Consider the following 22,469-nt stretch of genomic DNA (forward strand, 5'->3'; position numbering starts at 1 on the left):
ACATGGGCCAGCTATCTCTGATTGGCTACCGGTGGAGATTGAACTGCCCACTCAGTCTCCAAAAGCTAGATAGGGTTAAAAGGCCTCGCCTACTCCCTATAAGGGAATAAAAGGCGTTAGCTGATTTATTTATTTATTTTTGTACAAATCAATTAGAAAAGTGGTTTTATATATTTTATATATATTAAAATATATATATATATTGAAATGAAATATAACGAATATATTTGCTACTGTAAACATAACCTATTATACACACATATATACATGCCCTATTTTCTATTGACATAGAAAATTGACATCTATTTCTATCTGACATGGTAAATTTTCAAATGATTAAATAATTGAAATACAAAATTGATAAAAAAAAATTGATCGTGTAAGACGGGCATAAGATTAATTAAAATGCAATATATTTAAATTTTAAATGATTATCTAATCGCAAAATCACGAAAATAATTAATTTTTAAATATATATTATTAATTTCTATAAAGAGCCACCGACCGCCTGAACGCCACCAAATGCTTCTGATCCCACTATACCCCCCCCAGAAGGCTTCAGCGCCCGCTGGGGAGGGGAGGTATCGCCCACTTTGGGAACCTATGACCTAATGGAATGATAAAATTTGCCGTGTACATCAGTATGTCTGATGAATTGGAAGGAAGCAGACATGCATTTTATATATATATATACGGGGTGTCCCAAAATTCACGCATGAAGTAATTTTGATAGAAAACACAGGTTTTTAATTAAAAATTGTAATTTCTTATTGATTCATAAAGTATACAGTATAGGGTTATGCATGGAATAGCATATCGGGTAAATGGCCTCCACGGCTTTGCTGGCACATATGCACTCTTTTGTCGAAATTTTCCATGACCGTTTTGCATAAATGTGGCTGAATTTCGTTGATACAGCACTTAATTTCCTCCTTCAAGTCGTGGGCTTGTTGGCATAAACCTTAGACTTCAAAAAACCCCAAATAAAAAAGTCCAACGGCGTTAAGTCATATGATCTGGGCAGCCAATTCTGATCACCAAAACGGGAAATTACACGACCGGGAAATGACTCATGCAGTAATTGAATTGTTTCTCGGGCTGTATGGCATGTAGCACCGTCTTGTTGAAACCACATGTCGTCCACATCCATATCTTGCAATTTAGGCACAAAAAACTGGATTATCATGTCGCAATAGCGAGCACCATTAACTGTTATTGCCTTATCAACCGCATTTTCGAAGAAGAATGGACCGATGATGCCCCCAGCCCAAAATCCGCACCAAACAGTGACACGTTGTGGATGCATTTGTTTCTCAACAATCACTCGTGGATTTTCTGAACCCCAAATGCGCCTCATCGCTGAAGATGATTTTGGTCGAAAAATAAGCATCCACTTGTTGTTCCATAATCCATTCAACGAACTCTCTTCGCTGTGTGTGGTCGGTAGGCTTCAGTTCTTGAGTCAACTGAACTTTGTAAGCATAAAGATGCAAATCTTTCGTGAGAATACGCTGTAGAGAGCTTCTCGAAATGCCCAATTCAAGCCCACGGTGCCGAATTGATGTTCCTGGACTCTCAGCAACACTCTCACGAACTGCTTCGATGTTTTCTGTTGAAGGACGGCCAGAGTGTATAAGATCACTAATTGATCCAGTTTCCTTGAATTTTTTAATTAATCTTTTCACAGTTGATGAAGTTAAATCACTATTCCGACCATATTTTGTACGAAAATTGCGAACTGTAGCTGCCAAACCTTCATTATTTTTAAAATATTGCTCAACAATGAAAATGCGTTGTTCTTTCGTGTAGCGCTCCATTTTTAATAACCCTGAACTGTCAGCTGTCACGCTGTCTTTTTTTTCTCGTTGGCAACACTTTACCTCACAAATGGCGCTAAATTTAAATCTTGAGTGAATTTTGGGATACCCTGTGTGTATATATATATATATATGGGTAACTATTATACGGGATTTTCTTTGGCATGTGAATTGCTAGAAAAAGAACACGACATACTGAAACTGTGCAGCCAGCGAAAATACTCCAATAGAGGTCATAAGAGGGCAAAATAATTCCTTTGTATAAAGGAGGTTCTAATACTGCAGTAGCAAATTATAGACCAATCAGTATTTCATACCTGATGGTTAAAGTGCTGAAAAAATTGGTCAAAAAGAGAATTCCAGGAAGGGTGGATAGGAATATATTAGCATATCCCTCTCTATGAGGGGGGGGGGGCATGGTTTTTTGACGTGTCGGTCATACCTTAGTAATTTACTAACTTTTTATAATACAATAACAGCTGAGATGGATAAAGGAAATGGTTACACGATGATTCTGGATTTTGCAAACGCATTTGATAGAATAAATACCTCATGGAACTGTTACACAAATTAAAAAAAGAAAATGGGGTGGATATTATTACTAGTTACGTGGATAAGGGCGGCGAAGTGGTTAGCATATCCGCTCTCCAATCAAGACGCTGCGGGTTCGAATCTCGCCAGGGGCGTGGATGTTTGTGATTGTCTACAGTTATTCACATGTCACGTCAAGATGGCGTGACATGTGAATAACTAACTGTGGATAAGAGGGTTGCTTGCATGTTTGGTGGGTATAAAAAAGGGGTATATGGGGAGCAGAATCCTGGCAAAAGCAGGTGATGAGTGGTGTGCCACAAGGTTCCGTGCTGGGATCCCACTACTGTTTAATTTGCAATTATTTTTTAAGTAGTTAATTTGTACATAAATGATATCATTATTACGTGACACCTCCTTGGAGTCCAAGGACTCATCGTGGGAGGACACTATTTCGCTAAATATATTTCACCCTCTGGACTATTTAATTCTACTATCAAATCTACTACCATCTACTACCCATCGCCAACAACAGGAATTTTGTCTGTAAATTACATTTGTACTGCACGCCGATTTGTCTGTACTCAGGATGAAAAACTCAAGTTTCCGGGAGAAAAAAAAAACTTCTACCACCGTATGAGATTAGCTAACTCACCTTCATTTGATAAAGCCCATATATAAGGATTTCCCTCGTCACGACGAGAATTGAACCCAGCTCTTGACCAATCGAAGGGCGCAATGTTCCGCTGTTCTTCCAATAATTACGCTACAGAGGCACTCATATAAGAAATATTTGGTTTGTTAATGATACAAAATTGTGTACAGTAATAGTCAATCTATTACCCTACACAATTTTCGGGCTCTCCACATCAAGGTGATGTGGAGAGCTTGCAGAATAATTTAAATAGGCTGTCAATATTGGCAAAAGATAATGGGTATCAGTTTAATATGATGCAATGTACAATTATGCATTTTGAGATAAATCGATTACAAGCTGTGTACCACATTGATGGAACTGTATCCCAGGAAGCAGATGAAGCTAGAGATTTTTTTCGGGGGTAGGGGGCGTGTAAGACAGTTGAAGTTTATGGGACATATTGCTAAGGTTTCCAAAGTAGTTCATAAGATTACTTAGCTATTGAAGAACACACTAACAAATAGAGATAAGGAAGTTGATATTCCTCTTTATAAGGCCTTGATACGCTCACATCTGGATTACTGTGCTCAAGTGTGGCCCCCTGGGTTTCTTGGAGATGAAACGATGGAGAAGGTTCAGAGGCCGGTGAGTAATATGTGGAATGTTCCCTATGAAGATAGACTGAGGGTGTGTGGATTACAAAAGTTGATGCAGGGGAAATGTTTAAGCACTTTGCTGCATGGAACAAAATAAAATGGTCATACCTGATGTTGAGTAAAAGTGTAGCCAGTAGTAGTGTGGACTAGATTTTTCGCTTGGAGAGTGTGAATGAATGAAATGGGCTGCAAGAGTCAGTTAAGAGTGCTTTGTCTGTTAATAGTTTCGAGGATAGTTTGGGTCTCCCTCGATTAGTTTTCGGGAACAGACGTTGGAGGATAGACTCAAGATCAATTCTCACATATTATTCCTGCAATGGGAAAACATTATAATAACATGAAAAAAATCACATCCACGTCCTATATTAACTCCTGGATTTGTATTTTTTTATACAAGAAATATAAGTTACAGTCTATAAGTCGATATGATTTCCATTTATATGTAATTAAAGCAATGTTACCTCTGGTATCATCCATTATTCCAATGGTTTTTTTTTTCTCACATGCTATCAAAAATTCCTCCAGCTCAAGAAGCGAAAAGATTTTTCAGAAAAAGATGCAAAGGATGCACTCAAATTGGTAAACGAAAAGGTGTATATCGTTTAACGATGCTTGGCATGTACGGATTGCCATGGCTTGCCTTTGGACAGTTTCACAAATAATAGTGGATTTCCTTTATAAAGTTGTGGCATACAAACAACTTTATTACGCGACTCGCAACACACGAAAAGTAAAACCTCCAGTATGTTAGAACAGTGGATGGGCTTGTTCTGTTTTTTATTAATTTTATAATATATATTGTATTTTTAATTTATTTTCATATATGGCAACCTGCTCTAGAGACCAATTATTTCAGGCCTGCATTAAGTGGGATGGTTTATGAAATGCATACGAGCATAGATTGAGGGATTTTTGGTTGCAGAAATTGATTGATAGGTAGACCATTGAGAAATCATAAACGTATGTATTATAATAGTACATTGATGGAACAGGACTACAGAAAATTGATGAGGCTAGTATTTGGAAGTGATAGTCGACAAGAACTTGGAAGTTCAGGGGAGATATTGCGAAAGTCGGTAGAACCACTTAAAAGATCAAAGAAAAACTGACATAAGGAGGTTATTATAAGGCTTTAATACAACCACTTCTGCAGTAGTTCAGAAGTACTTGTATTACTAACCCAGGTTTCTTGGGGGATGACGAAGGTGGAGAGGATCCAGATGCAAGTGACTAAGATGTAATGTCCCCATTGAGAATGGATTGAAAATTTTGGGTTACAAAATTTGGTTGATAGGCAGGGAAAAAAAAGGATATGATAGAAACATACTAAAAATGTTTTAAAAGATTGATCTACACAGAAAAAAATTTCAGTACAGCAATCCCTTGATTCGTGCGTCTAATGAGGTCTTTAAAACAGGCGCATTAATCGAAAACGCACTAATCGAATACAATACCATATGGGAAAATGTACAATTCGTTCCTCAGATTTCTTTTTTTGAACCTGGAGCCTGTGTAGCTCAGTGGATGTGGCGTTTGCCACCCACGGCGCTTGGCCGCACGAAGGAAGACTTGATTTCGAGCCTAGTCGGCGACTAGAGGAAATTTTTCCAAGCCTTTTTTCGACCGGTTCCCGAGTTAGTCGATCTCTGGCAGGGGCAAGCAGGTTTTTCCTCCCGGAAACTCGGGTTTTTCGTCCTGTAAACTCAAGAAAATCGACCGTAGAACCCACATTATTTCAGACATTAAATATATTGTGTTAGGGTTAGGGACCACGAGATGGCGGCACATTTGAGCCGTCTCTCTTCACTGAGTACCGCTTAATTAGTGATAGCCTTGGGCCATCTATCTTTGATTGGTACCAGTGGAGATTGAACTGCCCACTCAGTCTCCAAAAGTTAGATAGGGCTAAATGGCCTCGCCTACTCCCCGTATACGGGAATAAAAAGGCGTTAGCTGAATTTTTTTATAAAAGAATTAAGTTATGTCTCAGGGCCTAGTTAAAGGAAAACCATGAAGTTGAAAGACAATAAAACATATTCAGAATATAAATTTTATTATTCTGCTTCTTAACAAGGAATTGAGCTAACGTAGTTTGGCAGGCATTTTGTTTCTATTTTTCATACTACCGACGGTATGGCCCTATTGCCTTTCTAATCTTCTGCAAATATTACTGCTTCTCTCTTCATCAGGGTCAGCCTGGAAGCATTGCTGCTTAAAAACTTCGATTGTACGAAAAATATTTTCAAATTGTTTCTGTGAAATCTCTTTTGGCTGACTATCAGTGGTTAAATTTTTTTCATATTCTTCGGGATCTTCCCGCTGTGCATCTAAATTTAGCAGGTTGGAATCACTCAATTCTTCAGAATGAGATTTAATGAATTGTTGGACGTTTTCATTGAAGGGGAGAAAGAAATGAAGGACGTAGGAATTGGTCGCAAACACGCGAAATCACGTGCTTTATAAATAAAATTTCCCAACTGTTATACAAGCAAATAGTTACAAGTTACAAGCAATTTATTAAATAATTAATAAATTGGTCGCAAACACGCGAAATCACGTGCTTTATAAATAAAATTTCCCAACTGTTATACAAGCAAATAGTTACCACTTTAAAAACTACAATGATCATAAAATTACCATAAATGATCATAAAATGATCGAAAAAAAATGACGTACTAATCGGGGGTTTACTGTATGTGACAAGAAAGAGAAGAAATGAGACCTCTGGAAATTTGTAAAAGTATGTTTAGCAGAGCACAAGGACTCGGGGCCATACTTACACTTTTCCCGAGGCGCTAGTGTTCCGAGGACCTCTCATTGTTTGGGGCACTTAAAGTTGCCCTAATCCGACGGTGATGATGGTGGGGAGGGGCTAGAGCCTCGTGTGCCTGTGCATAAGTACGGTCCTACAAGGACAATATTTAGCTTGGAGAGTGGTGAATGAGTGGAATGGGCTGTGAATAAACTTTATCTTTATTCACAGATAAAGTCCTGAGTGCTTTATCTGTGAATGAGTTTAAGAAAAGGTATGATAGGTATTGTATGAATAATTGTTAGTGGGCCTCTTGTGAATATTTTAGATTCCATCAATGTTCTGATGTAATAATAATAATAATAATAATTATTATTATTATTATATCAGATATATAACTTAAGCACAATATATTATTGTTGTGCTTAAGTTTTGTGATCTGAAGAATGCTAAAATAGGTGGACATCTCTGAAGCAGAAAAATGGAGAAACGAATGTTACTCCATTGATAGTGAAAGGCTTGAAATCGAGAGTGTTGTAGAGACTGGAGTTGAAAGTGGGCAATTTTGAAAGAAATATGGTGCGATACACATGTTGAAGATAGTAGTATGGTTGCATGTAGAAAAGATAGTCCAACTGGCTGTAAGATGGCAGTTGTGAAAGGTAACGAGAAGAGAATATGACCAACAAGACTCACTATTGGAGGCCTGTCATATCCGTCTTAAATTCATTCATGAGAATTTTGATAATTCATGATAATAACCTCTAGCAATCCATTCCACTCATTCACCACTCTATAACAAAAAAATGTAGCCATCACATTCCTGCAAATCACCCTATTACTCAACTTCTAAGGATGGATTACACCTTTTATTCTTCCTCTCAAGTCATGTATTCAAAAATTTCTCGCATCTATTATTTAGAACCCATTTGGCAATTATATATTTTTAGCATTTTTATGTACTGTAAAATAGAGAAAGAAATCAGTACGTGAAAATAAAGAGAATTCATTTCTGGATTACTCGGAATAAATATCTCATACAACATATAATAGACGTTCTTGTATAATGACACCTGTGGAGTATCCATAACTAAAATAACGTGATACCACAGTAAAAATAAATTTATTATGTAAATATTTCGTCTTACGTATCCTAAGACATCATCTGTACAGACAGCAAACAACAAGGAACTGAATCAAGTAACAGTAGAGCACATACGTTAAATTGGAATCCTTATTTAATGCAATTGAGGACACTTTCTCATACTTTTGGGACAGACAGGTAGTCGTTGCGATTCAGGTTAGGTCAATATGATTCAATTTGACCTAACCTGAATCGTAACGACTGCCTCACTATTCACTATTCCAACAGTGTGGGAAATTGTTATCCTCGAATGTATCAAATAAATTGTAATTTCTTATATATATATATATAGTTTAGCTCAGTAGTGTTAATCCATGAACACGCGACTGTATACATAGAGTCATTCCAATTTAACACAAGCGCTCTACCGTCTCTTTATTCAGTTCCTTACTGTTATCGTTGTTTATGTTTACACTGATGATGTCTTACGATACGTGCCACGAAATATTTACATAATAAATTTATTTTATTGTGGTATTATGTGTTATTCTATAGTTATGGAACAGACGTAGCATGCCAACAGCGTGTACAGTGGGATGTGGACGTTTGGAAAGCTGTGTTACTGAGCGACGAATCACGCAACATCCTTTACGAGCAGATGGACGGGTGTGGGGGTGGCGGATGCCCGTGAACATCTCATACCAGAATGTGTAACTCCGACTATGAATTTCGGTAGTGGTGGCAGTGTGATGATATGGTCCCGTTTTTCCTGGTTTGGCCTAGGATCTATGTTTGTGGTGCCATGTACATTGAACTCCAAGAGGTGGGCAAACATTCTTGGCCATACAATGCTTCCTACTTTGTGGCATTTCTACGGAACTGACCATTTTCTCTTTCAGCAAGACAATGCACCGTACCATAAGGCTGCCGCTGTAACCGCGTGGTGTGTGGACATGAACGTCGCCACATCTGACTGGCCTCCAGAGAGCCTTGATCTCTACCCTATTGAACATCTCGGGATGAAAGAGAGCCAAAAATTCCCACTGATCGCTATTGTAGACTTGTGGCCATAGGATTTGCTATAATTTTCACAATAAAATTAGGTTCGGCATCTTATTTAGGTGGGCGACGGTAGAATCCCGGGACCCAAACTATCCACACTATATATATCACACTTGTAGTTGTTTCACTATAAAAGCCTTGTAATCAGCAGTGGATTTCAATAATACTAACATTTTTATGCGTTAAATCAATTACTGCGCATTGTTTTTGTGCTTCGACAAACTTGTGAGCCTTCTATATTGTGTACGCCATAACATTAGCAATACAATTACAATCATAAAGCCACCGCTGCACACTGAACTGTAGCCAGGTGTTGAAAGAACAAAACAATATTAGTCACGTTTCAAGGTCATTCATATTACTAAACGTTGCATGCAAGTAGACATTGCTTTTTTTCACTTGGAGGAAACAGACAGGAAAAACAAGAATAAATAGAAACGTTTATGCTACGGTTTATTATTATTTGACATATTTCATGTCAGAGATATTTTTGACATATTTTATGTCACAAGGATATTTCTGACATATTGTAAAGCATATACGTATTTCCGACATTTATGTAGCACATGGATATTTCTGAATATACAAATAAAAAAAAGTATCCTTAAAATATTATATATTTTTTCTTACAGGTGACGACACCACATTACCTGTTTCGATCATGCAAAATGTACCTCTATGACAGGAACAGGTCTATGATTGTTATGGTCTTATTACACCTACAGACATTTATCAGGAGAACTGATGGTGACACCAATTCAAAATGAATACTGACTACCGATATCAACGACGTGAAAATGACCTGGTCGATCGAACTTCAAACAGCAGGTAATTCTAATGTGCTTTGCAGCCAAAGATCATTTTGGCAGACTGCCAGTCCGAATGAAATTCAGAATTTGGCAGAATACCGAATGAAAAAGTTGCAACGAAACATGCTGCAATCCGAAGTACTGAAACTATAGTACAATGCCCTTTCATATATAGCTAGTATAGTTCAACAGGGCCTCAGTCACCAGTAAAGAGCTCCTTCATCACTCTCCTTAAACAAGCACAGCCTGATGAGTAGGGGATTACAACTTTCCCAGAAGAAAATATAAACATATAAGAAAAAATTAAATTCATTGATCAACAGGGTGCAAGTGCTGCAGAAAGATATGTTGACAAAGTTGTAACAAACATTCGTTGGTTACAACTTTAACATCAACTATGCAGAGATCATTTTATTATTTAGTAAATTAATTCACTAGACTGAATAATAATAATAATAGTAAATTCTTTAGGCTGTTTTTTCTCGGAATGCTTAATTAGAGAAGGTGGAGAGTGCTGCCCACTCCTAAGTCTTAGTTTTTTTGTTTTTGTTTTTTTAATAAAAATCGGGAGCCATCTTCGTCACCACTGGAAGATTAGTGCAGTCTTTAGCTGAGGTACTAGACTAAAGTGACATAAAATGCTGAAAACATTTTATATCACTTTTTTTTTAAAACCCGGCTAGCATTATTTTGAAAACATTCTGTAATTGTGTAAATATTTACACAATTCTTTGTGTAATTGTTTTACAGTAGATTCGTTTGAGATGCGCAATTAAAAACAAGTTTCTTCGTGGAGAAAATTTACCTGCACGATGTGGGGAACTGACTAACAAACCAAATATCGAAAGTTCCTTCAGTTATTGACTAGAATTAAACTTATAAGGTCTTTCTTCTTCTAACCTAGCATCATGGACCACAAGCTATGAGAAGTATCTAATATATTAATATATTATATATAAAATAAAATATAAACCAAGAACCAGTAATTGAAAAAATTCAAAAATATAAACATAGATGGATGGAACACGTTCAAAGAATGGAAACAGAAAGATTACCAAAACAAGCCTTAAAGTACAAGCCATTAGGAAAAAGAAAATCAGGACGTCCTCTTAAACGATTCAACGATGACTTCTAAGGCCGGAACAGGCCATGCTAGGCCTAAATCCTTGATACGCATGATGATGATGATATATAAAATGCACATATCTTAAATTTGTATGGTAGCCTGGTAATGACTGTATAAGCTTGTGATAATGTTCCTGTTTCTAATGCAAAATTATCTAACTTAAATACTTTTTCTGGTAATCTCGCATTAAAATATTCTGGTAATCAAAAGCAAGAACATTGTCAAGCCTATTCAGTCACTACCAGGCTTCCATACAAATTTTACATACAATATATATATTCTTTATATATATATATATATAATAATTATTATTTTATTTTATATTATGTTATATCGAGAATATTTTTAATTAGGATCGGGTTAAAGAGGATCTTAACAAATAAGGATTTCTGGTAATAAAGGTTTTCTGTACCATCAATATTTGCAAAATATTGCAAAAAAAAAAAAAAAAAAAAAAAACATTACATTTTAGTATCTTATATAGCTGGACATAAATTCGCAACACATCAATGACGATAGTATTAGATAACTCTGTACTAAAAAAATATAACATTTATTTAAACTACTTCAAATGGTCGCTGTTCACGCATTTAGCAATACGAAAGGCGCCGTAAAAAATCATTTGAAAAAAAAAAATGATAAGAGGGAGGGGGGATAATCCTTGAGCCAGCTTTGCTTTATCGCATTGAATTGCTCTCCGAGAATTAGAACTTGAGAAATGTTTACATAAACAACATGTCATAAGAAATAGAAGGTATTTGCATGCGGTCAAGGAATGTTAAGATTCGGTGGTGTCCCAAATATGGCTCTTATAAATGAAAGATGCAGACAACTCACGAAACAGTAAAGCGAATGTTCCCGACGGCAGAGCAATAATTGTGACTCAGGCGCATGAAGACATATTTTCTGTTTTAAAACACTGTGGAAGGTAGCGCCATACAAAATCATGCCGTTTGCATTCAAAGCATCAAAAGTAAGTACGTTTAATTGTTCTTATTATGACTGTTCTTTAATTTAGTCCCACGACAGCAGTCAGCCAATAAGGAAGATTAAAAGAATGCCACGCAGTTTAATAAGCATTATCTTCATCTCATTTATTTTTGAATAAATAATAATAATAATAATCAATTCAACTGAATTGCTTTAAACTTATTTAAGAATTTTTAAGAATTAGGCAATACTGTAGTAATAATATAACTTCGCATTTCAAATTACACAGCTGAAAACGTAATTAAAAAAAAAATAGCAAACAGCTATGCATTTGCTATTTGCAAATGTTGGCAATTTTTGAATTATTTTGAATTATGTAATTTCATTTCACTGTAGGCTAAAATCGTTGTTTATATTAGTATGTAATATCATAATATACCATATTCTTATGTAACTGGATTAAATAACTTATCAAAGTAGTATTAAAATTTCATTTGACTAAATTAAATTAGACCTAAATTTAATAATTTTCTTGTCTGGTTACTTATCTTTGATTAAGACGAATTATGTTGCATTTTTCAAATGCTGAAGAAAAGTACGATAAAAAAAGCGAGTCGGGTGAGCGCAGTGTTTATATATTGAAAACTAAGCATATGCTGTCGCTTTGTGTATATTTTTTCTTAAACTAAATTGATTTCAATTCTTATAAAATCACACTATAAGAAAAATGTATTTGAGGAATTTGTTAAAATTATTAATGGCGTGCTTTAGGATATGGTTGAAAATTTCTTGATGGATATGTTCTGATCAGACAAATGCTTTCCTTATGTGGTGAGGTTTTAATGATCTAAATAGATTCCAGTTTACATCATCAAGAATATGATCAGCTGAATTGCTTTAAACTTCTTTCTGTATACAGTATATTCATGATAAATTGTAACCGGAATATGAACTTAAAAGTTAATGCATTTTTCCCCCTTGATCAGCAAACGTGAAATATAATCAACTAAATGTTTCATCAAAATGGTTTGCAGAAGTATATGTATACAGTAGTTTCTTATGCAACTTGGTCAGCCGAGCTGAGGGAGTTCCTTAAGAATGCATATATGTGCTTAAGAATGTGTGCCGCGCGTACACACACACACAAAGATATTTACACGAGGTAAACACAAGGTGTTTGCAATCTCAAGCAGCAGTAAATTCGGGGGGGGGGGGGATTATGCGTTTCTGGATTTGTGACATAAGTGAGAACATTGTCTGTATTATGTTACTTAGCACATATTGCTATGTTCCAATCAACAGGAAATGACAACTTTTATTAATACCGAACGAGCTCGTGTGATTTATATATTTATTTTTTGGTTAAAAGAAACTAAGTATGCTAAAAAGTTTGGAGAAGTTTTCATAATCCTGTGAGGATAATCTAATAATGTAACTATTATTTAGTAATATAGTAAGGATCAGTGGAGCACTCAATATTTAATCTTGGGTAGGGGGGGGGGAGTTAAGTATATGATTTGAGAATACACACTACGCATTGCATACGAACTATGAATGAGCATCTGCAGTTATCACTAATACATTATACACATGATCTCCTTTGGCCCGGCTCGGGCAAACGAAGTAGCGCTCGGTCCGACGGAGCAATACTTCGTTCGCCTCGCGTTCAACAGTGGCCGTGATTCCCGAGAGCTATATTTTTCCAAAAGATTTTTGGAAAATTTTCTAGTGTTTTTTTCCTTTTCCTTTTTTTTGGGGGGGGGGGAAAGATCGCCTTGGCCTCCTTCCTGGGTGCGCCACTGATAAGGATCCTCCCAGTAAACTTTTATAATTGTGGGAGTGTCTCCATGCGGATGTGCATGGAACGGCGTCGTTTCCTAGATTATATTGGATTGGATACTCCCTGATTGTGGCTATCTTGTTCCTTGGACTTAACTTTAAACTTTTTTTCCTGTGGGGAGGTGCAAAAGGTAGCGTACGTACCACTTTTGCCAACAAATATTGAAGATCTCTAGGAAAGAATTACTGGCGCAATTGAAGAAGCCAAACTAGACGTGTTACATCATCCATTAAAAACTGACTATTTTTATGACATTTGTATACTAGTGGAGATTTCTGAATCGTTCCTAATATTTGTCAATCACCGGTCCGAAAAAACTGAAGTCTGGATCTGCCAATGAAGGTGTGAGTTTACATAATTAAAATGAATGCAACAGCAGACATCAAAATCGTTGAAAATTTCTTCCTAACTGTCAAATATTCAGGGAATGAAATATCTGAGAAATATATTTTGACAAATTTTTGATTCCTGTAATATTTTCTGGAATTTAAGAAGTAAGGGACAGCTCATCTCTTTCCCCTTGAATATGCTAGTGTTCTAGCTTCAGTGGTTTTCAACTTGTGTGGAAAACGGGAAAGCATGATGCAAGATCACTAAAATCGGAAAAATGGGGACACAGTTCTTCAAGAGAGAAAAAAACAAAAAAAAACACGCGATTCACCAAAAATAAATAAAACAATACATTATTAAACACACTAGTGTACTATACATAGGCCCTCCGTAAAATGCACATAGAGGCAAACTTCCATATATCTGTTCAGAACAAGTTCCTGGGTAAAATCATTAATTTTTACATAATACGCTTTCTCTAAAATATGAGGATCGGGGATGAATTCCAACATTATGATCAGCGGCTAATAACTTCCTTATTATAATGAAAACAATAAGTATAACGTATATTCCTCATTGAAAAATGCAACAGAAATTTTTATATGAAGAGTAAATAAGTTTTAGTTATTTTTAATTGTCTATTTGTATTATTATTTTATATTATAGTTTTTAATTATTAAAATAATCGCGATTCTCAACACTTTATAATATTTTTACTTATTTTTTATTCAGTTATTAAGAAGTTATATTTTTAAGTTCGTGCACGTTTAGTCGTAGTGACAGAATAAAAAGTCTATCGATTCATGATTTAGTGATTATTTTATAAATGTACCATCACCAAGAAATAGGAAATGATAACAATCATAAATTGAAATTAAAAACATTCTTACCTTGATTGTGTTTCTAGTGTGTGTGTGTGTGTGTGTGTGTGTGTGTGTGTGTGTGTGTGTGTGTGTGTGTGTGTGAAAACTGCTATCTTAGAAGGGCTGGAATTATTAAGATGGCATAAAATCACTAACGAAATACTGGAAATCCTGCATTGTATTAGGGAGGTTATCTTTCAAATAAACGACCTAGAATTATAGTATAAATAAGCCCCGCATGTTATAATTGTTTGGAACCTGGTGTTGCATTCGATGGAATATATGTGCAGTTGAATTTTTCAGAGATAACTTCGTAACATTTCTACTACTTAACGCCGTCTACCGCCCATCACCACCAACAACAGTATTTTTTTGTCTATAAAATATGTATTATCAATACACGGTAAATACCGAAATAATAATATTGAATAATTTTAAATGGCCTGTGTCTGTAATCATTATATTTGTAACTGAAAATAAATACCGAAATAACGGTGTTGAATATTATATCTAAATAACCTATAATCATTATACGGTATTTGTAAACGAGAACAAGACGCTTGCTTACTTGGTTCTTTCTAGAGAATTGTTGATGCGATAGGAAGTTATATAATCAGTATATAATATTATGCTGAGTGAAGTAACAAAGATTACAAATCGCATAACGAGTTTTGAAGCTAAAAGTGCACTTATTATTATTTAATATAGCTTCGTCGTGCTCTTTAGGAAAGAATATACTACTTACCTGACATGAGATGGCACTGTGATCGTTTAATATATCAACTTTTGAAACATTCGTTTGCTTGTCTAGTTTCTCAATATAAACATTTATATTGCATATCTTTGTTTTCGCTAAATGAAAGTGAGAATACCATATACTAAATCAAATTTAACTTCTTTTTTTTTATTTCTTTGCAAAGTAGTTTTTTGAAAAAATCGTGCAGAATTACGAGTATTTAGTATTTCACCCCCCCCTCCAAACTATGTATTAAATTGATTAGATGATTAAATAGTTTAAATTAGAGTGATTAAATTGATCCGGCCTGGTTGGCCAACTGGATAGCGTCTTCAATGGGTTGTAGGTTCGTATCTTACTATGGCATGCGAACCCATCATCCTGCTTATTAGCAGCCTGAAGTGTCACGGAAAGGTTTAGTGTGTGGAACTAGGTTACCGGATTATGTAAAAAATAATAAAAACAGATTTTAAAGTACGTAATAAAAATTAAAAAAAAAACCTACTTAAATTAAGGGGATATTAAATCCCACGTAGTTTTAAAACCGAATAAGAAACTCAAAGATTGGAATCAGAGAGTTTCTTGCCGAATATAGTAAACTATAAAGTATCCGCGACACTAGCGTTAGCCAATGCAAGTGATCCTGGTACGTAGTACAATACCGGACGACTCGTTGCAAAGGTGGAGGAAGTTCAGATCGCTATTCTTAGGTATTTTCCATAATGTAAAAACACATTTCCTAGGAAATGTATGCTGTTATTACATTATGGAGGGAGGTCACTACCCAGACCGGTTTCAGCCTTTTTTGAGGCTTCATCAGTGAGTAGCTAGACCTAATACCGAAGTCTATAGCGAAAAGAACTTATGTACTCTGCGAACGAGTTTTCCAAACAGGTGCAACCATTAAGTTACTTAAGTATAAAGAGCTAATAAGCTTCATTTCGGCAATGAAAACTATACTATATTCGGCAAGAAACTCTCTGATTCCAATCTTTGAGCACATTGCGATTAATGGGTTTCTTTCAGAACCCATTCCCATACGCAGAGGGGTTCGGCAAGGCTGCCCCCTTAGCCCCCTTCTTTTCTCTTTAGTACTAGAGCCTCTTCTAAAAAAAATTGATGAGACGCGCGCAGTAAGAGGAATACCGCTACCCTTAGGCTCCAAACAGAGCAAAACTGTCGCATATGCCGATGACATTGTCGGAACCCTTAGGGATTCCGAATCGATTTACATCTTCTTCGGCATACTGCGAGAGTTCAGCGTGCTCAGTGGTCTTCACACCAACCCAGAAAAAACAAGAATCAAAATTTATGGGAAATTCGACCCTGCCAGTCTTCCGTATGGTCTGAAACCCACAACCGGCCCATTAACAATACTAGGAATTCCCTTCCTAGAGACCCCAGTGTTGCAAACACAACACTTAATAGACATGTGTTGCGAAAAACTAAAACCCTTCAGTCCCAACTACCTATCATTCGAAGGTAGAGCAACAGTTATCAAAACAGTCCTAAAACCAATGTTACTGCACACCATTAACCTCACAAACATAACAGACACACAAGACAACGCCATTCACAAACATATCACTAATTTTTTCTGGAACAACAGGAAACACGAGGTGCGCAGGGCATTTCTCCATCTTCCCCCCCCACACACACAAGGGGGATTCGCCCTGCCAATCCTCAAATACTGCCACCTAACCAACGCTGCTCAGACCATACGGAAAGCACTGGCATCAAATCACCCTTCCGGCAATCTGATGAAATACTTCTTAGGATTTTTCCTACCCTACTTCGGGATTACTGGCCACGCCGGACCATGTGCAGAGACGGTGCCTGAGTGGTACTACACAATATGTAAACTTTTTAAAAAATTGGCAACGGATGGAGTTCGAGTGCTTCAGCTCAGCCCAAACAAGCTGTACTGGAAAATTTTTGACAGCTTTGACTGGGAAAAACCCGATCTGGGCACAAACGAAGAGGTGCTGTTCACCAACATAAAAAACAGCTGGGGGCAACCATTTCACCGGGACTTAGCCTGGAGAATCGCCTACGGCAGACTCCCGGTGAAACTCGTAAAATCAGCTTACAACCCGCGACCATGCAACCCCTTCTGCGATGCGATAGAAACCGTAGGGCACCTCTTCTTTCACTGCCCGCCAGCACAGCGTGTTTGGCACAGACTGGCTGAGGTGCTTGCGATCCCAGCGCTCACATTCCCCGAAATAGTATTTCTACAGTTTCCTCCCCCAGTAACCAAAAACAAGAAACACCTGATTTTCCTAATAAATGTGATTAAGCACCACATTTGGAAAACCAGGAAAAAACACCTTCTTAACGAGGGGGATCGCATCTATCTCCGTGTTAAGAACTGTCTCTCAGCCTACCTCCGCCGCTTCCTGGAGCAGGAAAGGTACTTACGGGGAGAAGAGCGGTTCCTGAGGAGATGGTGTGATCCACCAACCATCTGCCAGATCATACAGGGGGGAATCCGGCTGTGTCTGCACCTATAACACCTTCAAGTTGTAGGTGTTGACGCTATCCCGATCTTCCTTCCTGATCAGCGTTTAACCCACAGGTAGGTCTAGTCCTTTCACAGTTGAAAGTTTTTCTGTCCCCAGGTTGGGGTTGACCTGAACAAACCCGGACTGCGAAGGCCAACATCGAGGTGGTCCCAAGCCCTTTTCAGGGCGGGGTCTTCCGGGCCAGGTCATCTCCCTTCTTTTCCTGGTTATACTGTTCTGGGTTTGCTCGGCAAACTCATTCCTCTATAGAATTGTCTTCCACATAGTCTTTAGATTTATTTACACTTGTTAAGTTTGCCTAGTCTCTCCTTTTTTTTCCTTTTCAGGATTTTTCCTTTTTAAAAGTGAAAAATCAACGACCGTTTTAGAAGCACCCCTGGGGGGTCAACAGCTAAAACAGGTCAGCTGAGGCCTCATTCATCTACTCTACCACTATGCACTCTATCTTTATTTCCTCTCCTACTATCTGCTGAATCTCAGCCTATCTTACTCCACAGGCCAATGATGAGATACGTTGAACTCACAATATTTTTTTTGAGTTTCTTATTCGGTTTTAAAACTACGTGGGATTTAATATCCCCTTAATTTAAGTAATGTTTTCATTGCCGAAATGAAGCTTATTAGCTCTTTATACTTAAGTAAAAAAACCTACAATAAATAAATAAGAGAATGAAAGGCGTTAGCTGATTTTTGAATAAATTATATAAAAAATAAAAGCATTCCATTCTGAGTTTAAAATGCGGTCTTTTGTAGGCAGTATTCAACCCCCCCCCCCCATGCTGCCAAAGATGTAGTTAACATGTGGTAATGCTAAAACTGCGAAAAATTTGGCTAGATTATTCTTCGTATAATTTATCTATCAGTAAATATTTTTTTCGTTATGTTTTGAGATCGCCTAAAAAATATAATGTATGTGTGTGTATTTCATATGCACATAGATTTTATATTATATTGTTGCTAGCCAGCAACAGGAACTCACTACATTTATAGTGAATCGTTATAGATTAACCGAATTGGTGAAATATAATAGTGGAAATGTACTCCGGTCACTAACCTGTAGTTACATCGATCATGCAAGTTGCTTAAATATTTATTTAACCGAATTCCAATCTAAATACTGTATTTATTTAGTAGATGAGGATTTGACACTCTTGGTGGTCTTCCGATTGCCATTCTCTACCACGGTAGCAACTGTACCTGAGAAACACACCACTCTAGACGTCTAGTCGTAATCATTCATCAGTTCATGCCCTTTCAACAGAGATTAAGATTGCAAAACACTTTCACGCCATTCACACTTTTCTTCATCACTATGCTGTTTCTGGGAGGAATTTGACCTTGATTTATAGGTCAATAACCTCTATAGTACTTACCTAGCTTAAGACACTGGATAAGATCCTTTGGGATGGCTTGTATTTTATTTATTTATTTATTAACTAGGAAAATTTTTAAAAATCGGGAAAACCAAGTTTCTTTTTATTATTTTTTTTTTAATTTTTATTATTACATGTATAGATCAGGAACAGTGCAGCCAAAAGTTTTGGAAATCCCGATGTACACAAAGATAAAAGCATTATCTCTATACCATCATAGACTACGGTATGTTCCGTGACAGGAGAATTGTCTTACTGGAATACGTCTAGCCATTCACGGTAACATTCTGTAGGTGCAACATTGTTCGTTCATGATAGTTTCGACCAATAGTGGACTGGTTCCATCTCATCCTTATTTCAACAAACAAACAAAATAAACCGATTCCATGGTGCGAAAAACGGCACATCATGTCGACGTACATTGGAACAATGCAGTCGCGTTCAGAGCATTCACTGAAGCTTTCCATTGGGAAAGCTTCAGTAAATGTTTTCAGTAAATGCTGTCCAAGTATCATTGCAACCGTTGGTGAGAATATGTTCTGGCTATCGCATTCTCGGTATTAAGCTTTGTGTCGCTTATGTAACATTTCATTTGAAATGACTTCTTTACATACATGTATCTTCTCTGTAATTATCGGGCTAAATTTTCCTCAATATCTATCGACATGGTCACCAAAAGTTGCACGAAAAGTTTGACATAATATTATTAAGTATTCCTTCCATGCAAACACAAGTAAACATTCCTTCCATGTAAATAGCTAGTTTACTTTTGTTTTCTTGAGAAAACAAAAGTAAACTAGCGTTCGCTCAGGTTCATTTACCTTCGCCATGCGTTTATCTCAGTATTGTATTACTTTATTTTTAAATAGTCATCGTCTGTCCTTTCGTGATTATACTTTACGATGATAAATAACCAATGAGCCAGTTGACATAGACGAAATTATATTAATTTTATTGTTTCTTTATAACTGCCATATCGAGTCCGTGTTGAACTAGTAAAGTAGGATTTTGTTTATTTATTTTTGCATTTTTAATATTTTAAAAATATTTTAGTGACATCTGAAATTCGATCATATCGTGAAACTGTGCTACTGAAAAGTGTTTAATTGCACAAATTTAGTGCTATTAAATAAATAAATAAATAAATAAATAAATAAATATATATATATATATATATATATATATATATATATATACATACACACACGAGGGTGGTCTGAAAAGCTCTTGGCCTCGACCATAGATGGCAACACTATCGGCAAGAGATTTTTCTCTAAGTTGGTACATCTGTCATAAGCATCCATGTAAAATTGCAAGTCATTCTATCAAGTGGTTTGTTGTATACAGCTGCCGAAGCAAAAGTGTTGTCTGTATCCCTTGAAATGGATAAAATTGAGTATCATACGGTTATAAAATTCTTTGTAAGGTTTAACACCAAAAGAAATTCATTCGAAGTTCATAAAGGTTTATGGGCACTCTTCTCCTTCGTTTTCGACAATTAAGAAATGGGCTGCCGAGTTTAAACGTGGCCGTACCAGCCTTGAAGATGATCCACGTGAAGGACGTCCAAAAAGTGTAACAAAACCAGAAATCATTGATCAAATGTCCACGCGGTTAGCCTAGTGGCTATGTGCTTCGCAACCTGGGGAAGGAGAGTCCTAGGTTCGATTCCCGTCGATGACTGAGGAGCTTAAGGATCTTCTTCTTCAGCCATAGCCAAGTTAGCCAGACGTGGACAGCAGGATTTTTACCCCAGTTTATCTGGGATTTTTCATCCCGCAAGCAAACCGGCCCCATGAACACACAAGGATACAGTCAAGAATACTTAATCCCTCCAGACCATAGGTCTGAATTGTCAGCTATGCCAGTCCCGAGCCGGATAAAAGTAGGGGGAAATTGAGGTAGCTCCTTTTACTTCCCCTTAAAAGGGACTCACGGCCGTTGAATCACTATATGAAATGAATGAATGAATTGATCAAGTGCACGATAATGTATTGGATGACCGGCGAGTGAAAGTGCGTGAAATTCTGAGACTATAGGCATTGCAAACGAACGTGTAGAATATATTTTGCATGAAGAATTGCAAATAAAAAAGCTATACGCAAGATGGGTGCCGCAATTGCTCACAGCAGATCAAAAACGCACTCGCATGAAAATCTCTGAACAGTGCTTGGAGCGTTTTAAGAAGAATAAAACCGATTTTGTACATCTATTTATTACTATGGGTGAGACTTGGATTCACCATTACACACCAGAAACCAAACAGCAGTCAAAACAGAAGTCGGTTGTTCAGCGCCAAAGAGGACAAAGTCGGTTCCATCAGCAGGAAAGGTCATGGGATAATAAAGGCATTTTGTTTATTACTTATCTTGAAAAGGGTAAAACAATAACCGGTTTTTTATTATTCCGATCTTTTAACCAGACTAGACGAAGAAATTCGTGAGAAAAGACCCGGTTTGCGGAAGAAACAAAATCATCTTTAATCAGGACAATGCACCGCCCACAAAGGGCGTTTTGGCAATGGGAAAATTAAGGGATCTGCATTATGAATTGTTGGAACATCCACCCTATTCCCCCAGATTTGGCTCTCTTTGACTGCTATCTCTTTCCAAAATTGAAACTCTTCCTCGCTGGTCAGCGTTTTTCTTCGAATCAAGAGGTGATTGCAGCTGTAGAGGGGTATTTTGCAGATCTTACTGCGAACCACTACAGGAATGTGATAATGGTGCTTGAGCATCACTGCAATAAATGTATTAGTCTTAAAGGAGATTATGTTTAAAAATATAAATAATTTTGAAATTATAAATTCGTTTTTTCACTGTTAGGCCGAGAACTTATATATATATATATATATATATATATATATATATATATGAATTTATATTAAAAAAAAATATATATATATACTGTATATATTCATTATTATAATAAATTGAGATTTATTTGAAAACTCAACATGTTTCGTCGCGATTGACTTCATCAGGCGTTAAGAACATAGAAAGATATTAAAAGACACTGAAATAAACATTGAGACACTAAAACTATGCAATTATAAAGTTATGATATTCGACTGTGAATTACAGTTATTATGAACTTGAGCTATAGTCCGTGTTAAAGTTCTATTATTGTACACTTGTGCGTGTGTGGAACCACGCGATCTGCACTATCTGATAGTAGCGCCGAAAGAACTTGAAACGCTGAAAAAAAGTTTTAATCGGACCATTTTAATGACAAAATGAGGCAAATCAAAAAAGGTTGCTACTTCAGCCAAGTAATTGGAAGCACGATAATTCATTGTACATAGATCAAAAAAAAAAAAAAAAAATGATGTGATTTCGATTTTTGTCATTAAGAGAGTACTTTTTAGATGGATTTTTCAATTGAAGATGAGTTGACCA

At 36.5% G+C, this 22,469-nt stretch overlaps 1 protein-coding gene across 1 annotated transcript in view; it reads left to right on the forward strand.

Moving 5' to 3' along the window:
* The first annotated feature begins 11,404 nt into the window (after positions 1-11,404).
* Positions 11,405-22,469, forward strand: part of LOC150099955 (proton-coupled amino acid transporter 1-like) — a 183,531-nt gene continuing 172,466 nt past the window's right edge. Inside the window, exon 1 of the mRNA XM_090402517.1 lies at positions 11,405-11,447. Coding sequence (XP_090258643.1) covers positions 11,421-11,447 — 27 coding nt within the window. The 5' untranslated portion in view covers positions 11,405-11,420. The remainder of the gene's footprint in view (positions 11,448-22,469) is intronic.

The sequence above is a fragment of the Typopeltis vanoorti genome, chromosome 13 (genome assembly GCF_054136105.1).
Source record: "Typopeltis vanoorti isolate ZY-2024b chromosome 13, IOZ_Tvanoo_1.0, whole genome shotgun sequence".
NCBI classification, from domain to species: domain Eukaryota; kingdom Metazoa; phylum Arthropoda; class Arachnida; order Uropygi; family Thelyphonidae; genus Typopeltis; species Typopeltis vanoorti.